This window comes from Lontra canadensis, unplaced genomic scaffold, assembly GCF_010015895.1.
Source record: "Lontra canadensis isolate GAN:19392208 unplaced genomic scaffold, GSC_riverotter_1.0 scaffold6, whole genome shotgun sequence".
NCBI classification, from domain to species: domain Eukaryota; kingdom Metazoa; phylum Chordata; class Mammalia; order Carnivora; family Mustelidae; genus Lontra; species Lontra canadensis.
Genome location: NW_022631000.1, coordinates 15,631,985 through 15,651,866, shown reverse-complemented (window position 1 = coordinate 15,651,866; position 19,882 = coordinate 15,631,985). Strand labels below are relative to the sequence as shown.

Genomic DNA, 19,882 nt, shown 5'->3' with positions numbered 1-19,882 from the left:
CTTACTGGAGCCCTCTCTTTATGGTGGGAGTGCTTGGCCAATCGACACTTTCTGGAACAACTCACATCACCACTGGGCAGAGCCCACAGCCGTTAAAGACACATCACACACACCCGCTTACTCGACAGTACAGTTATATCAAGCCTGCAGTCAGAAGGACCTCATAAGCCGATATAATACATTTTTTATTGCGTTGTCATTTCTTGTTGTTAAGACTATGTTCCTTGGCCTTACCTATCTTAGCTTTTGTTTGGTTTTGCTCTATGACACCAGACAACTGAAAAAGTGAGGAAAAAAAAGTTTCAGTCTCCTTGTAAGGATGTCAGCCCAAAGCCAAATATTATTTTCTTTTCCCCAGAGTTAGAGTGTTTTTAAAATGCATTGTTTTCTTTTTTTAAATACTTTTCTATTCTGATAATAAATATTACGCATTCTCATTATGGAAGAATTTGAAATATGTGAAACTATAGAGAAGAAAATAAAGATCGTATATAATCTCTCTCCTCAGAGATAACATAAACAAATGTTTCATCTGGAGGTTTGAGCTTAAAATAGTTGAGTTAAAACACCTAAGCCTTTATTTTTTTCTGCCCTTTCTGAGGATGGGTGTGTTTCCGTGACTTGCGCAAGCTTACAGCCCAGGCAGGCCCAGGAGCAGCCCTCTGGCCCCAGATCAGGGCTGTCTCCACAGTGACAGACACACTCGCAGCTCTCCCCAATCCCAGTCAAACCAGACTCATCCTATCAGAGGTTTCCCTTGTGTCCCTTCCAGGATTTCCAGTGAGAGGTCCCCCTTTCAGATGTGGGAGTGCCTACATCCTCTCTCTAAATTGGTGTGTTAATATTTCCTCCTTCATAAGACAGTCTCTTTTTAATGAAATGAGCATTAAAAACATTTTTTTCCTGATGCTTTTTACTGTAGAAGACTTGGTTTCTAGGGGATTGGTCCATAAATTCATGAGAATAAACAGTGAGTCTCAAATCTTTTTTTAAAGACTTTATTTATTTATTTGAGAGAGAGAGAGCACAAGCAGGAGAAGGGGCAGAGGGCGAAGCAGACTTCCCTCTGAGCAGGGAGCCCAATGTGGAACTTGATCCCTGGACGAGTCATTCCTGGGATCAGGAGCTGAAGCAAAAGCAGACGCATAACCAACTGAGCCACCCAAGTGTCCCTGTGAGTTTCAAATATTTTATTCACATTACACAATAAGAAATTATGTCAGCATTAATTTTGGTTTGGGCTTATTCTCTCATTCAACAAGAAGTTATCACCACATTCCCAGAGTGACAAATATTTGACTAAATCATTCATGGCTCCAGCTCATTCCTAAAAAGCATCAAACATGTGAAGTTCATTTTAGGTCAACTGTTAAGGGGGGGAAAAGCCCCTAGAAGTATTTGGAAATGCAAGATTCCTTTCATGACCTAAAGTTAGCTAAAGGAAGCCAACATCCTTTCTCAAATATTGATGACACACTAAGACTTCTTAGTTTCCCCCAGCCAGTTTGAAATAATTCTCTGAGTAGTTAGGATAATAGTCCACTTATGAACTAACTAAGAAAATAAAAATCAGGGCTCGGTCCACAAAGTATGTGACTCTTGATCTCAGGGTCCTGAGTTCAAGACCCATGCAGGGCATAGAGCTTACTTTTAAAAAACAAACAAACGAACAGCAACAATAGAAAAAATAAAAACTAAAACTAAAACTAAAACTAAATAAAGCAGGAATAGGCTTAAGGTTAAGATTTAGACCTATTTCTCTATTTTGGCTTTTCCCCTGTGAACTACACCCAGAATGGTTACTGATTCTCAGAGAACATTTTTCCAGAGGTATTAGGCATTAGGGTTCATACAACATGAATATAGTAAGTCGAGAAAATAAAAAACTCTAACAACCTAAACAGAAATCACAGGCATATCTTTTTCTATGTCAAAAAAACAATAATAATAATACTTGTAAGTAGAAGTTGCTGTTGCCTAAAGCCTCTGAGTGGAGAAACCTGCGAGAAAGAAATTAATAACTTTCTAAGCTTGAAAGCGGCTTTGAAAATTGAATTAATAAATGCCCTGCTTTTAAACCACTAAAATAATAAGGGTTTTGTTTTTCAAAACTGTGACAAAAATAAATAAAAGTCAGAGCACATAAAACATAAATTCCCATCAAAGAACCTTATAAATGTTATGTTTCGGGTCTTCATCATCAGTGAAGGAGGAAGAGGCAACACGTCGAATCTTCCTCATTTCCTTTATTAAGTTTCTTAAGGATTTTTACCCCATATCTCTCTCACTTGTTCCAGGCAACTGGAGGGTAAAAACTCCCATTGAATTTGGACCTTCCCTCTCTTCTGAACATACAGTCCTACTAGATCTCCCAGAAGCGGGGGGGGGGGGGGGGCGGGGGGGAAACAGTGCAATTAATCATCTTAAGTCCTCAAACTAACATGTCATTTTCAAAACTTAAGGCACATCCAATGACCAGACTTATACGAAGAGTTGTACCATATGCAATGGAAGACAGAGTATTCCCTTGTTCAGATGGCAGTGGCAGATTAGAACGTGGGTCATTCATGTTCATGTAAACATGGAACAAGAACAACCACACAAATGATATAGACCCCAAAGTTCTGTGCATCCTTCCCAGGGCTGGGAGTAAATACTTAGAAGCAGGGACTTCAAGGTAAGTGGTGAAAAGTCAAGAGTCAGAGTACTGAAAATCAATGCTTCTTTTTATGGATTTGTTGGACCCTCATCTCCTCTACCACATAGAACTCAAACAAGGCAAAATGACAAAATTGTTCAGAAATATAGACTTGAACATTCCCTAGGACAATAGAAGACTTTCCAAACTGTAAACTCTATAGAGTTGTCTCTCTCACTTTCATATCACTCACTTCAGTTTTTGAGCAGAGAGAGAGAGAGAGAGAGAATGAATCACACCACATCATGGAAGATGAGAGGTAAGAAGTCCTCTGGTCTTTGAACAATAAAACAAGCTTGGGTTTCTATTTCTAAGGTTTCAGTTTTCATTAGTTGAAAGGATATTCTCTTATTTATTTCTTTTTTTTTTCAATTTTTTTCTTTTTTTTTTTTAGAGAGGGAGAGATGGGGTAAAAGGCAGAGGTAGAGGGAGAGACTCTTAAGCATGTCGTACACCCACTGCAGAACCCAATTTAGGACTCAGTCTCACAACCCTGAGATCACGACCTGAGCTGAAATCAAGAGTCAAATACTTAACCAACTGAGACACCCAGGCAACCCCTCTCCAGAGCATATTCTTAAGTAAAGCTCAACCACCCAGAAAATTTTCTACCTGACCAAACTTGGGGACTGATGAAAGGACTTCTTCAACCCATTTGGCTCTCCAAATGCCTGATTTCCCAGTAAAAATTTTGCCTAGGGCATGAGCTTCCAAAAGAAGAATAGAATCTTCCTCTACCTAGAATCCTAGCTAGGATAGATGTTGAAGTACCAAATGATTCCATCAGTCTTTTTGTTCATTCCTTCATCCACTCATCTGTGCATGGGCATTCATTTCGCAAATCTGTGGGACACCTACTCTGTGCTAGAGAAATAGTGAGCTGAGACTACACTAGTGAAGAAGGAAGACATGCTCTGTGCCAACTGAGAGGCTGAATCAGTTCTCTCCAATGCTGCAGGTTTGTCTGACATAGCTGGATATAAAGAATCTGAAAGTTAAAAGTCAAAGACAGATTAGCATAAATGTGTCATAACATTTGCCTTTTCTGGTATTAAATTCTTTCCCCCATTGTCTCTTTGTACCCCATCAGGAGAAACTAAAGTCTAAGCATATGGCAATAATGCTTCTAGAGAATTCGAGAACTTTCTCTGTACTAAACTCCCCCAAAGTTTTGTTCACTGCTATGGTAGATTTATTTTTATTCTTTGGACCCATACTGCCATGCTTACTTGTTAAATGTGTTTGCTAAAGCATATACTTTTTATACCTTTATACCTAAGAAGTATAAAAATAATAGGTGTCAAGTGTATTCTAATGAGTGTGTCCAGGAAATCCCTACAGAAATCATATCCTTGGCAAGTCAGTTTTACTCCAGAATTTGGTATCACCTTAGCACTACAAAAGGAAGAATAATTCTCAGTTCTTTAAGGACAACAAATTTTTTTTTTTTTCTTTTCTGTAAGAATAGGAAAGACTCCTTTTGGAAATGTAACATTTCTTGCTGGCTGGGACTGAAAAAAAAAGTTTTCATTTTCCCCACTATTGCCACCTGGTGGACAAAGGCAATGCCTTTAGACAGCACGTAGAAACATGTCTTTGTATTACCACAAGATGGCAGCACACAACCAAGTTTTCAAAATGCCAGCAGGGCTCAAAATATTCAGGGTTTTGCTTCTCCAAACAGAATGGTCTATTCCAACAGAAGAGGATGAATAGGAAATAATAGTACAAAATAAGCACTCTGTTTTGTTTCCCTAAAGATAAATGGAATACCAAGTCTTAAGATCATTAATTAGTATTTCAATCAAAGAGAATGAAATCTTGCCATTTTCAACGACGTGAATGGAACTAGAGAGTATTATGCTAAGTGTAATCAGTCAGAGAAAGACAACGATCATGATTTCACTCATATGTGGAATTTAAGAAACAAAGTTGATGAACTTAGGAGAAGGGAAGGAAAAATAAAATAAGATAAAAACAGAGAGGGAGGCAAACCGTAAGAGAATCTTAATTGTAGAGAACAATCTGAGAGTTGCTAGAGGAGAGGTGGGTGGAGGGTGGGCTAGATAGGTGATGGTCATTAAAGCACACACCTGTTGGGATGAGCACTGGGTGTGGTACATTGGTGATGAATCCCTGGTTCTGCTCCTGAAACCCCGGGGCTGCACTGTATATTAGCTAACCTGAATTTAAAAAAAGAAAAAAAAATCATTAGTATTTCACAAACCGGTTTATTTATTGCAACAGGGAGGGCTCCTGAAATCTAACTCGTAACCTCGTTTGCTTTTAAAGGTATGCATATTTTTTATCTGGTTCTTGTGCTATATTTTTTATAGACTATAATATTTGGGCAATGTTTTAAAATCATTTTTTTTATTTTTTTTAAGATTTTATTTATTTATTTGACAGAGATCACAAGTAGGCAGAGAGGCAGGCAGAGAGAGAGGAGGAAGCAGGTTCCCGCTGAGCAGAGAGCCCGATGCAGGACTCGATCCCAGGACACTGGGACCATGACCTGAGCTGAAGACAGAGGCTTTAACCCACTGAGCCACCCAGGAGCCCCTAAAATCCTTCTTTTAATGAACTCTTTTTAATTCATTAGTAGGGGAGTTTCTATTCCCTAAGAGAAATATTTAGACATGTAGACTCTTAATCCAGGCCTGCATCACTGACTGGTTAACCCGGGCTTATTGCTGGTTTTCCCCTGACCAAAATGCTACCTGGTCAGTCTGCTTCCCTATCACTTGGGTGTGCTAGCATCTCTTAATGTTTCATTCATCCTTACTGCTGCAGTAGATTTTTTTTTCATTATTATTATTCTTTGGATCCACACTTCCATAGCTTATGTGTTAAGATATATTTTTCTCTTTTCCACCAAACTTTCACTGAAAGTCCTCTGTAGAGGGGATTTTAACCCAAATCTGATAATAATGACTCATGCATTGAGCACTTAACTGTGTATCTAACAGCATTCTAAGTACAGCATGATAATTAGTTTATCTAACCGATACCACAAATTTATCAGGAGTGTGTTGATTACATGTATTTTACAGATAATGAGGCTGAGGCAAAGAGAAGTTAAGTGGTATTTTCTAGCTTAAGCAGGTCTTCCTGCCTACCCCGGTTCCTGAACACTTGCTTGGAATTATTCCCATGAGACCTGTGATTCAGGGATGGAGCCAGGCAAACCAAGTATTCTTGACATGAAGATGGTCCCTTTAGGGATCTAAGCTTTTTTGGGTGAAAAAGCAATCATTCCATGACCTTGTAGCATCCTTACAAATTCCAAAGAATGATAAATTGAAAGGCTTGACCCAAGAAAGAAGGGCAGTTGCCTTTTGCACAAGAGTAGAGCTCAACTGTCCCCAGCTGATACAGAATCATTGAAATATCCCGGGGAGAACCCTAGAGTTATACCGGCTACAGTGACCTAGCCTTGCTTTAATAAAAACACCAGAGGGGCATTGTCGGATAGTGGACAGGGTTCTAGTTGGAGAATTGAGAGCCCTAAATTTCAGTCTCAGCTTTACTCTGTGCGACCCTGGGTAACTGATCATACTAAGCTAAGTACATTCTCTATGGTGCCTTTTCCACAATTTTTAAGGCAACATATTTATTTCAAAGAAAAGTAGTCAGAGTCAGTATCACGAAAGCGGCCGTGTGTTTTTTATATACAGTTGAAACATCAGTAGTCACATGGTCAGCATAGTCAATAGGTAGAGTTGTTTGATAAACAAAACGGTGTTTTATATCCTGATGAAATCTGGCTTCACTTCTGGGGTAAGAGTGACATTGGCTTCTGGCTTCTGCTAGGAGAGGAGCAGAATTCTCACTGCATCCTTCTGTATGGGCTTCCACGCAGAAGACTTCAGTACTTGTGCAAAGAACAGACTAACTCTTCAAAGACAGACAGACAGGTGCCAGTGGCTTTGAGCATCTTCAGAAGTGCCTCTAGAGGACCACCAGCAAGCATCGTACAAAAGAGCATTCACACTGGGATCCCCCCATCCCACATCAGACTAGTTTAGGCAGACTGTCCTTACGTGTAGCTACAGCTCGCTGTTAGGAGCCGCCTGGCTGCTGAATTGTAGCCAAACATTTTCAAAATGTCAGACTCTAGGAAAATTGTGCCCTCTTATAGCCATCATAAGAATAGCCTAAAATGGCACGCTGTTGGAGGGCTTCTTCTTGTGACCTCCTTTGGAGAGATAAATGGAAAATTTGTGAAGGAAATAGACTGCACTGAACCTCAGAAATTTTGTAGACCTGATTCTGAAGGTCTGAGCCCTTTGTGCTACATCAGATTATAAGTAAGCTACTCAGGCTCTCTGTTGTTTTAACCGTCTCAGGCTCTCTTGGGAGGATGCTTGGCCTGTATTTATTTTTCTCATATTTCAGCGATTCTAAATCTTCTCTGGCCCATTGTGCATTCAGAGTGCCTTCGTGCATTGGCCGTACTACAAGGAGGAACAGGAGTAGAGACAGCACTCGCTTCCTTGGAACTCATAGTCCCGGAGTGAAGTCAAACATTAATCAAAACCTCAGACAAAGGAATTTAAAATTAAAACTGAGATGAGTGTCATGAAAGCGAGCAGAGCTTATAATAAAGGGACTTCATTTTACTAAGGAGACTGAGAAAGTCTCCCCTGACTTTCTGAAGGAGGAGTGGGGTTACTAGTAGTGATAACATTGGGCCATTGGCCCTACAACTACCACAAAAAACATGATCCCAAGGAGAATGAAGGAAATTTTGTGGGCTGGTGTACAGAGATGAGACACACTGATGAGGCTGAAGAGATGAGGGAGTACGATCTGGGTCCTTACTCTGGAAGACACAAGAAAGCATTGAACAAGTTTCAATCTGGAAAATGAGGTAACCAGCTATCCAATTCAAAAAGCTCTCTTTAGCTTCAGAGTTCAGTACTTCACTCAGGAAGTAAAGTAAAATTTCACTTTACTTCCTGAGTGAAAGAGTGTTACTAGAGGGTGCGAAGTCATGTCTTGACCACGGAGAAGACAATCCATATCCCACAGCCATGGTTTGGGTTCCTACGTCTAACTAACCATCCACTTGGTCCTGAAAGTCAAAGTGTTATCCTATGGAAACTTTACACATTTACTTCTAAAGATCTAACAGTATTGTTGCTTAGTTGATAAAGTTACTCAAAAGGGAATTCAGGTATTTGACCAGTATGAGTTTTTCCAACCTGAGATTTATACATTTAACAAGTATCTACTGAACACATACTGCATGTCAGACTCTAATCCAGGCACAAGAATACAATGGTTGAGCAGACAGACACCTTTGCTGCCCTCATGGAACATATATTTTAATGGAGGAGATAAACTTTAACCAAGCAAATAAGTAAATTCTTAAAATGATACATGTAGTGATAAATGCTAAGAATATTAATAAATCAGGGTAAAGGAATAGAAAGTGACCTGCGGGGAAGGGCGTGCTCCTGGGGTGGCTAAGTGGGTTAAGCCTCTGCCTTCGGCTCAGGTCATGATCTCAGGGTCCTGGGACCAAGCCCCACATCAGGCTCTCTGCTCAGCAGGGAGCCTGCTTCCTCCTCTCTCTCTTTGCCTGCCTCTCTGCCTACTTGTGATCTCTGTCTGTCAAATAAATAAGTAAAATCTTTAAAAAAAAAAAAAAAAGAAAGAAAGTGACCTAGGGTTCCATTTTGATAAGGTGATGGGGAAGTCCTTCCTGAGTTGGTATCCTTGCAGTAGAAATCTAAATGAAGGAACTGTGTGGGCCATGCAGAGATCTGGGGGAGAAACATTGCAAGCACATAAAACAACAGGTGCACCACTTATAAAGCTGGAAAGGATTTAGTGTATTAGGAGAAAAGCAAGGTCACCTGGCTTGAGTGGAGTAAACCAGGAGCAAAAATGGCAGGAGGGATTGGAGGCCAGACACATTCCATCATTTCACTAAATTGCAGTCAAGTGTACTTCTACATGCCATTCTCAGTGTCCTTGTACTTGTCTATACACATAACATATAACATCAAGTGTTTGTAGTTGGAAGTTATTTTTGCCACCTCCAACTGCACAACATTTGTTCCAACAAAACAATCTCTTTCCGTGTGCCTTTCTTTCATTCTCTACCAGTACTTGTTCCTATTAGAATGTTCTTTCCACCTTTTGTCCCATTCTCCTTTCAGTGGAGAGTACCAGATTACCTTTGTGTGTATTCTCAATTGATAAAAATTTTTTATCTGTTTTTTCTTTTGCTAAATGTTTCTTTTTTAGAAATTGGCACCACCGTGCACTTCAAGCAAAAAGGTATGGTTCTTATTTCTGATTACCTACTGTATGTTAAAATTAAGATTTCTTAGCCATATATTAGAGTCTTATACACTTGAGTTTATTTCATCTCAATAATTTGTGGTAATAATTTCCACAACATATGTGCCACTATGTTTCCCAGACTGTGAACTTTCTCAGCCACAAAAAGCCCTGATCCAACCCATGACCCTCTATCATTTTTGACAGCTGTTCATTTTTAAATCTCTGGAACTGAACAAGTTATTCCCCCTCCCACTTTCCATATCCCAAGCGGCCATGGTTAATTCTTGCAGAGCTGCACTTTTGGCAGTGTTTGCTGCGCAGTGACCAGGCTCTCATCAGAGACAGAGAGCCTACTTGCTGTCCTTAGTGGGTTATTAAAGTAGATATATTGCTAAAAGGAGTAAGAGTAGCATCTCCTAAAATGAAGCACTTGAACAGTTAATATTCTCCTGTCTCAGTGTTCTCCCAGGTCTTCCTATAACCTCCCCTTTTTATGGTACACCCAGCTGCTGGGGTCTCCCAGAAATAGCACCAAATGCCTCCATCAGCCTTGTGACCCAGTAATCACCCACATCTCCCTACAAAGACAATGCAATCAGGTGAAAGCTTCATGAACTGGAACCTTCGATGCAAACAATTACCAATTCTGAAGTGCCCTCTTTACAAGTCCAGCAGAAATCCTTAACAGTGTCTGTCCCCAGACTAAAGCTACAGAGGAACCTTCATGGCCAGACAGCAGCCTCCTTAAGTCCTCATGGCCACTCACTTGGATTGGTCTCATATGAAGATGTTTTCTTCTGTTGGCCTCAAAGGGGATGAGACAACCAAGGTCATTCTCAATTGTGAAAAGTTTTCCTGTGGGACTTACACCCTACCAGTGACCAGCAGCCACAGAAATTTGGACACTTTGTTGCTTACTCCCTGGAAAGGGTCAGCACCTTGTTTATGGCCCACTCTAGGAAGTCTTCTCAGAAGGTCGCAGAGATGAAGCCATCAGAAATACATACATTGAACCAAGATCATTTGGGGCAAGAAGGTATAAACTCATGTCTCTTTCAGCCCTTCTTTCCCCAGTGCCATGAGTATCAATTACATGTGAATTTTAAGTGGCTAGTATTAGTGGAACATATGATACCTTAGGGTTTTGGAGAAATAGGTCATAGGGTTTTATTTCAAAGACCACCAAGATAAATTCCTAGTGTCACCCAAAGGAATTCTAAGTATTGGCCTAAAATTTCAAAATTTTGTATGCCAAAATATTTAATGTTGCTTTGATGGGGAGGATGTGATGGACTTTACCGTGAGGGCACATAATACATTATATGTTAATTTTAAAATAAATAAATAAATAATGGGGGGGGGAGTGCAATTCAGCTTTGCCAATAAAATTTTAAAAAAGCATTATGTAGGAGGAGCCCAAATTTAATTCTAAAACACATTGCTCAAATTAAACATCAGTATATTCCCTCCTCTATGCTCCAGCCTGGAGAATATAGGCTTTAATCCCTAATTCCTTCTCGCCGAGGAAGCTGTACTGTCTGAACACAGAGAGCAGGTGGCGCCAAAGTCAACCTTATCAGACTTCCCTTTAAACATGGCTTCCCAGGACAGGGAAGCACTTCAGCCTGCACATCTAGGTATTATAAGAGAGATTTTAGGAGATTGTTTTTCTTCTTTGCTTAGCAATTATTTTGTATTTGAGTTTTTGTTTTATTTTCACTCACTCGGTCAGCCCTTAATAATTGTAAGAAGAATTCAAACTTAAACTCATAGGTCTTTCTTCTCTTGTGTGGCTCAACTAACTACAAGAATAAAATTATTATTGGCCTTGATTCCTTACTGGCTGAAAGGAATGCCTGACGATTGCTGAAGCTGTGACAAATGTTGTGTTGTTGTTGTTGTTTAAGAAAGATTATTATGAATAAATCTAGTAAAAAATCCAGGTAACAAGCCCTAAGTACTCAGGAGAAGCAACAGAAGTGCATTGGCTAGATTTGAATGAGTCACAAAGTGTCTCCAAGTGCATGCTCTCTGAAGCAGGTGTTGGAAAATCACCTTGTACTTTCTTTGAGATTTTACTGAAAGACAACCAATTGACTGAGCATCCTGCATCGAATTCGTGTAGAGACTTGCCGAAAATTCTCATATCCTGCAATTTCAGGATGCTTTATTAACTTTGTCCTTAATCACAGATTCCCTTGTAAAAGCGTTGTGGTAGCAAAGTACAGTCCAGCATTCACCTTTGATACAGAATCTCACTTATCATCCTGTCCTGAGGTTGAGAACCTTGACCTGGTGTGTTGACTCAAGATTCTCAATCTTGCTACAGCTGAATTTTGCTCCTTCGGGTCAAACTTCAAATGCCTTGACCCAATTCACAAAGGCATAGCCTCTGATTCAGGAGTATTTCATGTCTTTCTATAATACAGCCTTCTGTAGTTAATAGCAATGATGATGATGCTACCATTTATTGAATGTTTACTAGATACCACACATGTAAGTGTGCACACACACACATAAACACATATAGAATATGGCTAAATGCCAAGATATGATTTTTGTCTGTTGTATGAAAAACGTAGCAATTCTTGAATTGTGGTTCTATTTGCCTATCTATTCTTAAGGCTAATTTATGTTTACAGACTCTTGCTTTCATTATATCTGTCAGTATATAAAAGCACTTGCTGAGCCTGGCCATCTGGTGTGGGAAATAAGATTTATCATTTGCATTTCCACAAATAAGCAGAAATTTCATAACTATGAGCTAAAACGTAATTAATGATTTTGCTGATTATTCTTCCCTGAAATAGCCATTAACTGAAGTAGTCTCCTATGCAGTCATATATATCTATAATTGCATACACACTTGTGATGATTCTCCAACTATCATTCATTTACCCTTGCATTTTTTTCAAGCTATTTATTTACTCTCAAAACCAATTATGAAAAGAGCAAGTCATATAAGCACATCAAATAGCTATATGAGAGCACTTAATAAATAATAATTGATAGAAGTGAAGATACTCTTAACAGATCTATGAGATGCATTTCAAATATATAATAATAGTTCTACTAAGGATAAAATTAAGATTATTAGCAGAGTACTGGGATTCCCTATACATATCATAGACCAGCATGTGAAAGTAACAGTTAATTCTCAATTATGTCTATTAAAAGACCAATAATATGTGTGTATGGTATATCAATGCATATATCATATATATGAGTATGCATACATATAACATATCTACTTCTCTTTGTATCTGCAAATATATGTGTGCACATACACTAGCAAAAATGTTATATGTGAACATGTTTTTATACATATATATATATGGTATTTTTCAATGACGGAATTTCTGCTTTCTCAAATATTTATTGCCCTTCACATAAAAGACTAGGTTTTTTAGACTTTTAGACTTCCCCAGGTACCACTCACCTCCAAGATGTCTGAGAGATAATCTAGCCTATCCCAGCACTAAAAAATGAGATTAAGGATATAGGCAAAAGTAGACTCTTTGTAAAACCCTTCTATTTCACACTATCCCTAGGGCAAAACAAAAATCTTTTTTGCTTGGTCCTGTGTGTGTTTAGTCTTTTTTCTGTTTTGGAAGCTGTCCTGACCCACTAATCCAAATGAATGACTTTTAAAGCATTTAGAGGAATTAAAATGATAGGGAAATGTATTACCATCTTGCCAGAAGCCCTGGGGAGTTGCCATTGAGGGAACTTAAACATCCCAAAGGCCAAAAAGGATGGTGGTGAAGGGTGTGGAGGGTGGGCTACGAAAGGCATGGAGCTGAGACTTTGAACACCTGTATACTATTGCTTGGTCACCAGTTCCCATTAGGTGCTTTACGCAGGATACATGATCTTCTTGAACCTAAATTCTTCACGAAAGGCATGAACCCGAAGGTAGCCTTTATTAATATTATTACCCGAAGTGTCCTTTATTAATACAATCCTGTAGCCATTCAGAAACTTAAAGAATTGACCGATTGGATATTTGAATTGTTTACTCTATATCTTCGTAGCTTTCCAGATAATGAAGCTCATTTTTTACCATAACTATACAGTTCAAAATTTGTATATATTCATTCATATTTTTAGAGCAAGTAATATTTTTAATATTCTCAAGGAGACATTCTAGTAAAACATATTCTATTGAAAATTGTTTTTAAAGGTAATGGTTGCCTCCACGTTGTGTTTTGTTTGTTATGGCTATTGTTTTAAAAACACCCAAAATTCATTTGCTGAACATTTCCTTCCTTCACTGTGTAACTTCACTGTGTAGTGGTGACAGGCAAAGACTGGAACCAGCCACCTGTGTCAAAACCCCAGCTCCTCTGTTCACTAGCTGTGTAAGTGTGTGCAATGCCTCTTACTAGCTCAGTGTAAAAAAGGGTTCATTATAATACCTGTCTCATAGCATGGTTATATGCTTACATGTGTAAATTATCTGTAACAGTACCTTATAGTAAGTTCTGTTGTAAGTATTGGTTTTATTTAGTTATTGTTGCCATTATTTACATAAAACACAGATTAGGAGGACATTCTTGAATTCAGCATTTTCCCTGTTATTTGACCTCTGATCTGATATATTTGTAGATACTTTTGGAAACATTCACCTGTCAGAGGACCATCGTAGGTTTAAAAACACACATGCGCGCGCGCACACACACACACACACACACTCGCAGATTAATTCACACACATTGATCTGCATATATGTGCAAAACTGCGAAGTGATCCTTAATTAGTCACATTTATTTCTTTTTTGAACATCATTGTCTAAGCGTACAGTTTTAAATCTAAAAATCTTTGTTGTGAAAAACACTAACATTTTCTTCTTGTAATAGATCTATATGAACAGAAGTATACAGAAGGAGAAAATGGAGCAAACAAAGCATAGGAGACAAGCTCTTGGGGCCTACATTTTCTGCCCCAATTCTCTCCTTTCTGTCAACACACAAATGCCTTCTCCACTTTCCTCCCCATTCCAGTCTCCCCCTTAGATCCATACCCACACACTCCAAATCGTGTCCGCTTTGGGAAAACTGAGGTGGCGGTGGGAAACACAGAGGCTGCCACTCCAGGGTGAATTCTGGGCAGGTTCAAGTCTCAGTTCTGCTTCTGGTTTAGACCTGCCCCTTAAACTCTCTAGGTTTGGTTGTCTTTGTTGTTGTTGTTGGTCCTGCCGCCTTGGCTTTTGATCCTTAAAGTGTCACATGAAGAGTTTGGATCAGATGATCCCCTGCTGTCTCTTAAGCCTCTACAAGGAGTGGGCTTATTTTCCTACCTCGCGGCTAAGGTGCATTCAGCCATAGTGTTCCTTGGAAACAATTCCCCTTCCCATTAACAAATAAATAATTACCATTTCCCCCTGAGGAATGCGAGGTTCAGATTGGTCCCATGTTTTATTGATGGAGATATGGGATGAATCAGCTGGAAGAGCCCATGTCTTGGGGCTGAAGGACCCTCACCCATGTTTGGCATCTTAACGGGGGCCGGCGTCACAGTGCCATTCAGAGCAGAGTGTGCGAGAGGAGGTTGGGTGAAGAGGACCCCGCTGCACCAGCAGACACATCAGTGATCGCTTTCTCCAGCAAGAGCATTTCCTATTCAGAAGTGTTCAACCACTGATATCCCCTGAGATACTTACAACTCAAGGAGAAGGATTTAGGAAAGATGGGGAGCCCTTCTTGGGCTGTACATAGAGCACTGACTTCAAGGTGCTGGTATGTGGCACATTCTCACCTCCAATACTGTGAGCTGTCACCTGTGACGTAGAGGGAGTCTGGATGTAATTATTCTCTCTTCTCTCTCTTTTGCATTGCAGGGCCTGGGTCGGTGAGAGGAATAAATGGATCCATCAGTCTGGCCGTACCACTGTGGCTGCTGGCAGCGTCTCTGCTCTGCCTTCTCAGCAAATGTTAATAGAATAAAAATTTAAAAATAATTTAAAAAAACACACAAAAATGCGTCACACAGGATACAGAGAGAGAGAGAGAGCAAGATGGGGGGAGACTGTTTATTTTACAGCTTTGTGTGTTTATAAATGAAGGGGGAAATAAGAAAACAAAGAAGAAAATAACTTAAAACCATTTTAAAATCCATCAATAAAAACTAAACTATAAGTCAGGGTGGGAAAAGTTCTACAAGGATACGTGTATAGCGAAGCAAATGTATACTACATAAAGACTACATCATGCTAAGAACACCTGGATGTTGTAAAAATAAGACCAGTAAAGAAGTATCAGATGGATATTAACCCCCCACACACACTTTATCCTTCCTTCATTCTTTTTCATCTGTGGGGAAAGAAAAAAATAAGGTCTTGCCTTTGATGTTTATATTTCCATCATCTTTTTATTTCGTTCTTCATTTGAGCTGACTCATAGCCATTTCAGACTATCAGTGGAATTCACGCTGGAATCCCATGTTGAGCCTTTACCTGGCTTTCCTGCCTCCACTATCTTTCCAACTTTTAAGACCATCTCTTGCCCCTCCAGTGTGTTCTATCTCCCCCACATCCAACCCAGAGACTCCCTTTCACCCCTCTTCCCCCCCTGGCTGCTGCTTCTCTTCACCCCCTACTACACCCTCCAGCACTAGTCATGCCGCAAATGCTAGGAAGTGCCATTTTAATTTTCTCCACTGTGTGCGCGTGCTCAAGTCTCTCGCTCTCACGTGGGTGTACATGTGTGTGAGCGTGTGTGTGTGTCTCTCTCTAAAGCATGCCAAGGGAACGGTCCATGTGTACATAGACTCATTGTGCTGTAGATACTGTCCCGCATTGTAATCGTGAGATGCGGCTGTGACAAGTTGCTGGGGGACATGGTGGGGAAGGAGGCATGGAGCAGGGCTCCCCACCCTCCCCCATGGCTGTCACATGACATTAGTGTGTATCAACACCAAGCTGTGCCCCTTCTAAGGGCAGAACCTCATATTCCTCCTAGTCCAATCATCAGAACCCAGTCAAGAGTCACTCAGAATATCACTGTAAATGAAAGTGCCTACTATTGATGGGGTGAGCAAACAGTAGAAAGAATCAGTGACGTCAATGAGGTGACCTAGGAGAGATTTCTGATTTCACTCTTGTTTCCTGAGTCTGAGGAATTCATGTATTTCCTGGCTTTTTGCAGGCTCGCTGCAGGAGTGAGTAGCATGTGTTGAGTAAATCCCAAGAACCAGGAAGGTCTCCAAGTGTTAACTCATGAAAGGATGATGAGCCACATGGAGATCCAAAGCAGCCCTGTAATGCCCCTTCCCTGATCTTCAAATAACACTGCATTTGGCCCATGGATTCCCTTGAGCAGAGATTGTTTCCTATTTCAGATAAAACCTAGGGAGAGTGAGCAAGGCAGGAAAAATAGACAGATGCACAGGTCCCTACTCATCTTGCAGAGATGTTGGCAGAACTCTAGACAAAGCATTGACCATAGCAAGAAGGAATTCATTCCTTGTGCTCCTTTGCAGATATTTGTTCTGGTGTTGTAAGCTAATACTTTATTTGGTGGCCTGCACGATCTCTTTTTTGCTCCACTGGTAATGTTTGCAGCACCATTGTTGTAGTGGTCCGTCATTATCCTAGGCCAGGCTGCTGGAATATATTCCACCTTCCCTGCTCACTTTTGGCTTCTGATTCCTGAAAAAGATACTGTGGAGGATACGATGTCTAAGTTTACATTGACAAGAGTCATCTGAAATAGGAGTTAGTTTCTTCATCAAAAGAACTGGGAAACTTGTAATAATTTAGGTAGAAGTTGTATGCATACCACAAAGCTTGGTATCGCGGCAACACCAGGATTTTCTTAGGAAAGGTCTTGCAGAGAGAGCTGGCTCTCTGTCTGTAGATATCTTTGTCAGGAAAATAACCATTGCTTTCACTTAAACTATAGGAGGTATTGGAAGTGGTTTGGTTTATGAAAAGACAGAGGATTATTATTGAGGTCATAATTAAATGTATTTCAGAAGAGCCAAATATGGTACCTCCTCTAGTTTCAGAACCTGAAAAATAGTTGTCATCGAATATAAAACAGGAAACTTCCTAACTGCAAATAGAAAAAGGAAGGAAGAGAGAAAGGAAGAGAGGAAGCGAAGGAAAAAGAGGAAAAGAGGGAAGGAAGGAACGATGGAAGGACCTGAAATTTCTGGTAGGATTTATTAATTGAAGGCTCTTTGCAATGAACCTTGTCTTTGAAGGTAATGATCTCTTTGATAAGCAACATTTAAAATCTGTTCTAGGGGATTCTATTGTTCATTTTGGAAAGCTTATCACCAGTCTTCTTTTATGATTTTGCCGTTTAGACATGAAACAGAAGGGCAAATTGGGCTTGGGGATGGATAAGAGTATTTGTGGCAGATCCTCGCATAGTACAGAAATTCTTATCCCAGAAAATAGCTTCTAAAATATAGGGAAGGTGAGCCATATTCCTATCCAGCATCAATGTATTGACAATCGGGGTTTCTCTAACATTTTGGTCTTAGTACAGGAATAAAAGTTTATCATCATGGATGATAAGTGTTCCCCACATATTGAAAAGCCAGTCACATCCTTAGGTGGAAGCTTTAGAGGAATGCATGTGAATTTAAAGATATATAAGAAAAGAAAAGTAGCAGGAGTTAATTTGGTTTAGTATCAGTTTCAGGAACAGATCCTTGTGGCATGTGACATATCTTAATCATACACCTACATTTTGTATTGTCTCCACCCTATCATAACGACAAGGTCTTGATTTTATGGAAGGAGATTCTCCACTGAAAGGAATGTCTTCCTTGTCAGCACCATTTGTTCCCTGAGTTTTAATATACTGGACCATATATTAAACATAATTAAACATACATTGAATATTGTGGTGTTTGCATATATCTCTGACAGGATCTGGGGATTTAAAAAAAACTGTCCTGGCTCCTGTTTCAGAGCAAACATTGGCCCCAGAAATCTCCTGGGTTTGAGAATGTCTCTAAGCAATGTGAAGAATGGAGGAGAACATAATTTGGAGAAAGGTCAGGAAAAAGGTAGCAGCCAGAGGACTGACACCAAGAAATTGAGTCTGAACAAGGGACTTCTTGGAATTCAGTTCATCGTATTGCTCTAAATCCCTTCAAGAATCTTTTCCATTGGTAATCAAAACTTGAAACCCTGCATTAAAAAGAACCAACTGGTTGGAAATAATACTCTGAGAGGAGTGAAATTCATCAGTTAATCTGAATGGCTAACATATTTAATGTCCTCTGTATGTAAAAACGAAACTCCACCATTCATAAAACAAAATCCTTAGAACCGACCTTCAGTTAATGAAAACAGAAATGACTTGACCAAGGGCACTTCCTGAAGAATGAGAACTATCCTAGGTTTTACAACCGCAGAATTACATCTTCTGTGCAATTGTTCATCAGAAGGTGTTGCCTTGTTGGAGGAACAGCCTTACTTGTTTTGAGACATAAAATCCCTCTGCCCTAAAACAACTAAGGCTTAGGGGGAAATTGTGTTTTCTGTTGGGGAAGAATTGTCCTATTGACCTTTGCCTTCTCTTCCAAGTCAGACAGACTTCTCCCTTGCCATGGGCATTTTTTTTACGACATATTCAGTCAACTGGGGCTATTCATAGAGACCTTGTAAAAGTACTCGTGATTTTCATGTTCTTGGAGAGAGAAACACAAATCTGTTTCTCCTCCAAAAATGGACTTACCTCCTTTGCACACAAAAACTAAACTCCTCAGCATGAAATTATTTCTGAGTTATTACCTATCAAGTTGTTAGCTTCTTAATTACTCCAGAGTCACAGTTTCCATCCCCAGGTTGGTTGTGGTTTGACTGTTTCTATTGGCTTGTCTCCCAGAATCTCTCCTTTTGTTTTTTGCAGGCCTTGAATTATTTGTGGAAAAATAATATATATGTGTATGTATTTTTTTTAATCTTATCTTTACAGATGCTATATTTACAATATTGTATGTATTATAAGACAAATCTAGAATAATGGTTTAACTTAAAAGGAAAAAAAGTACTGGATTTGGTTAAAAAAAAAAAGAGCTATGCTTCATTTGGAAAGATACGGAGCCCCATTTTTTCTATTTCATAATTACTTGTTTAAGAGGAATTTTTTGTGGACCAAGTTCCATGGGATTAACCATGGCCTTATTTTTCTCTCCATCTTCATAAGTTTTTAGCCTGAATTTATTCTTGGTTACCAGTAACTATCATTTTTTTTTTAAAGAATATAAGTGCAGTGCTATATCTAACCTATAAAAACTATTAACATTTTGGAGACAAATGTTAAATGTACCACAAAAATGATGAGATAGGACCCTAAATTAAGAAACTCAAATTCAGTTCAGGAAGCCTTCTTCTTTCTTACGTCCTTAAAATATTTCTCTTCCAAAGACTACATTTGCCCCAGTGATGTAAATTTTCCATCATGGTTGGCATAATATCTGTAAACATCTCACTAAATGCAAAATGGAGTTTACATTTATGTGCATACTAGTGGAAGAGAAGTAAACTATTCTCATTTGCATGTAGCTATGTTGTCAAAGGCGGCCAACTGAAATTCAAGAGAGAATTTGTTTTCACCCAGCAATGTACATCACTTTCCTCTTGGCAAGGAAGCTGGTGTTAACGTTAGGTTTAGGTTTAACATTTACACCAGCGCAAATGTTTATGGATATTATGGAAAACTTATTTTAAAATCTTGATTTTCTTTCAGTGCATTTACATACTGTGTGCTGATTAATAAATTAGGCACCAATCATGTGTAAATCAATGTAAATCACTAGTTTATGTACATAATATAAACTATGTAAACTTCATTTTTCATGCAGTGCCCTGGTTCAGCTAAATCTATGAATCTTAAAGAAAAAAAGTCAAATAAAAATAAATAAAAA

At 39.3% G+C, this 19,882-nt stretch overlaps 1 protein-coding gene across 3 annotated transcripts in view; it reads left to right on the top strand.

Annotated features, from left to right (window-relative positions):
- LSAMP (limbic system associated membrane protein) overlaps window positions 1-17,850 on the top strand; it is a 650,629-nt gene extending 632,779 nt beyond the window's left edge. For 2 of the 3 annotated variants that reach the window (XM_032852274.1, XM_032852275.1), the window contains one exon: window positions 14,835-17,850. In XM_032852274.1, the coding sequence (XP_032708165.1) occupies window positions 14,835-14,932 (98 nt within the window). In that variant the 3' untranslated portion in view covers window positions 14,933-17,850. Of the gene's footprint in view, window positions 1-8,956; window positions 8,990-14,834 lie in introns of all 3 variants that reach the window. The other variant, XM_032852273.1, reaches the window with a different exon arrangement.
- Window positions 17,851-19,882: the final 2,032 nt, after the last annotated feature.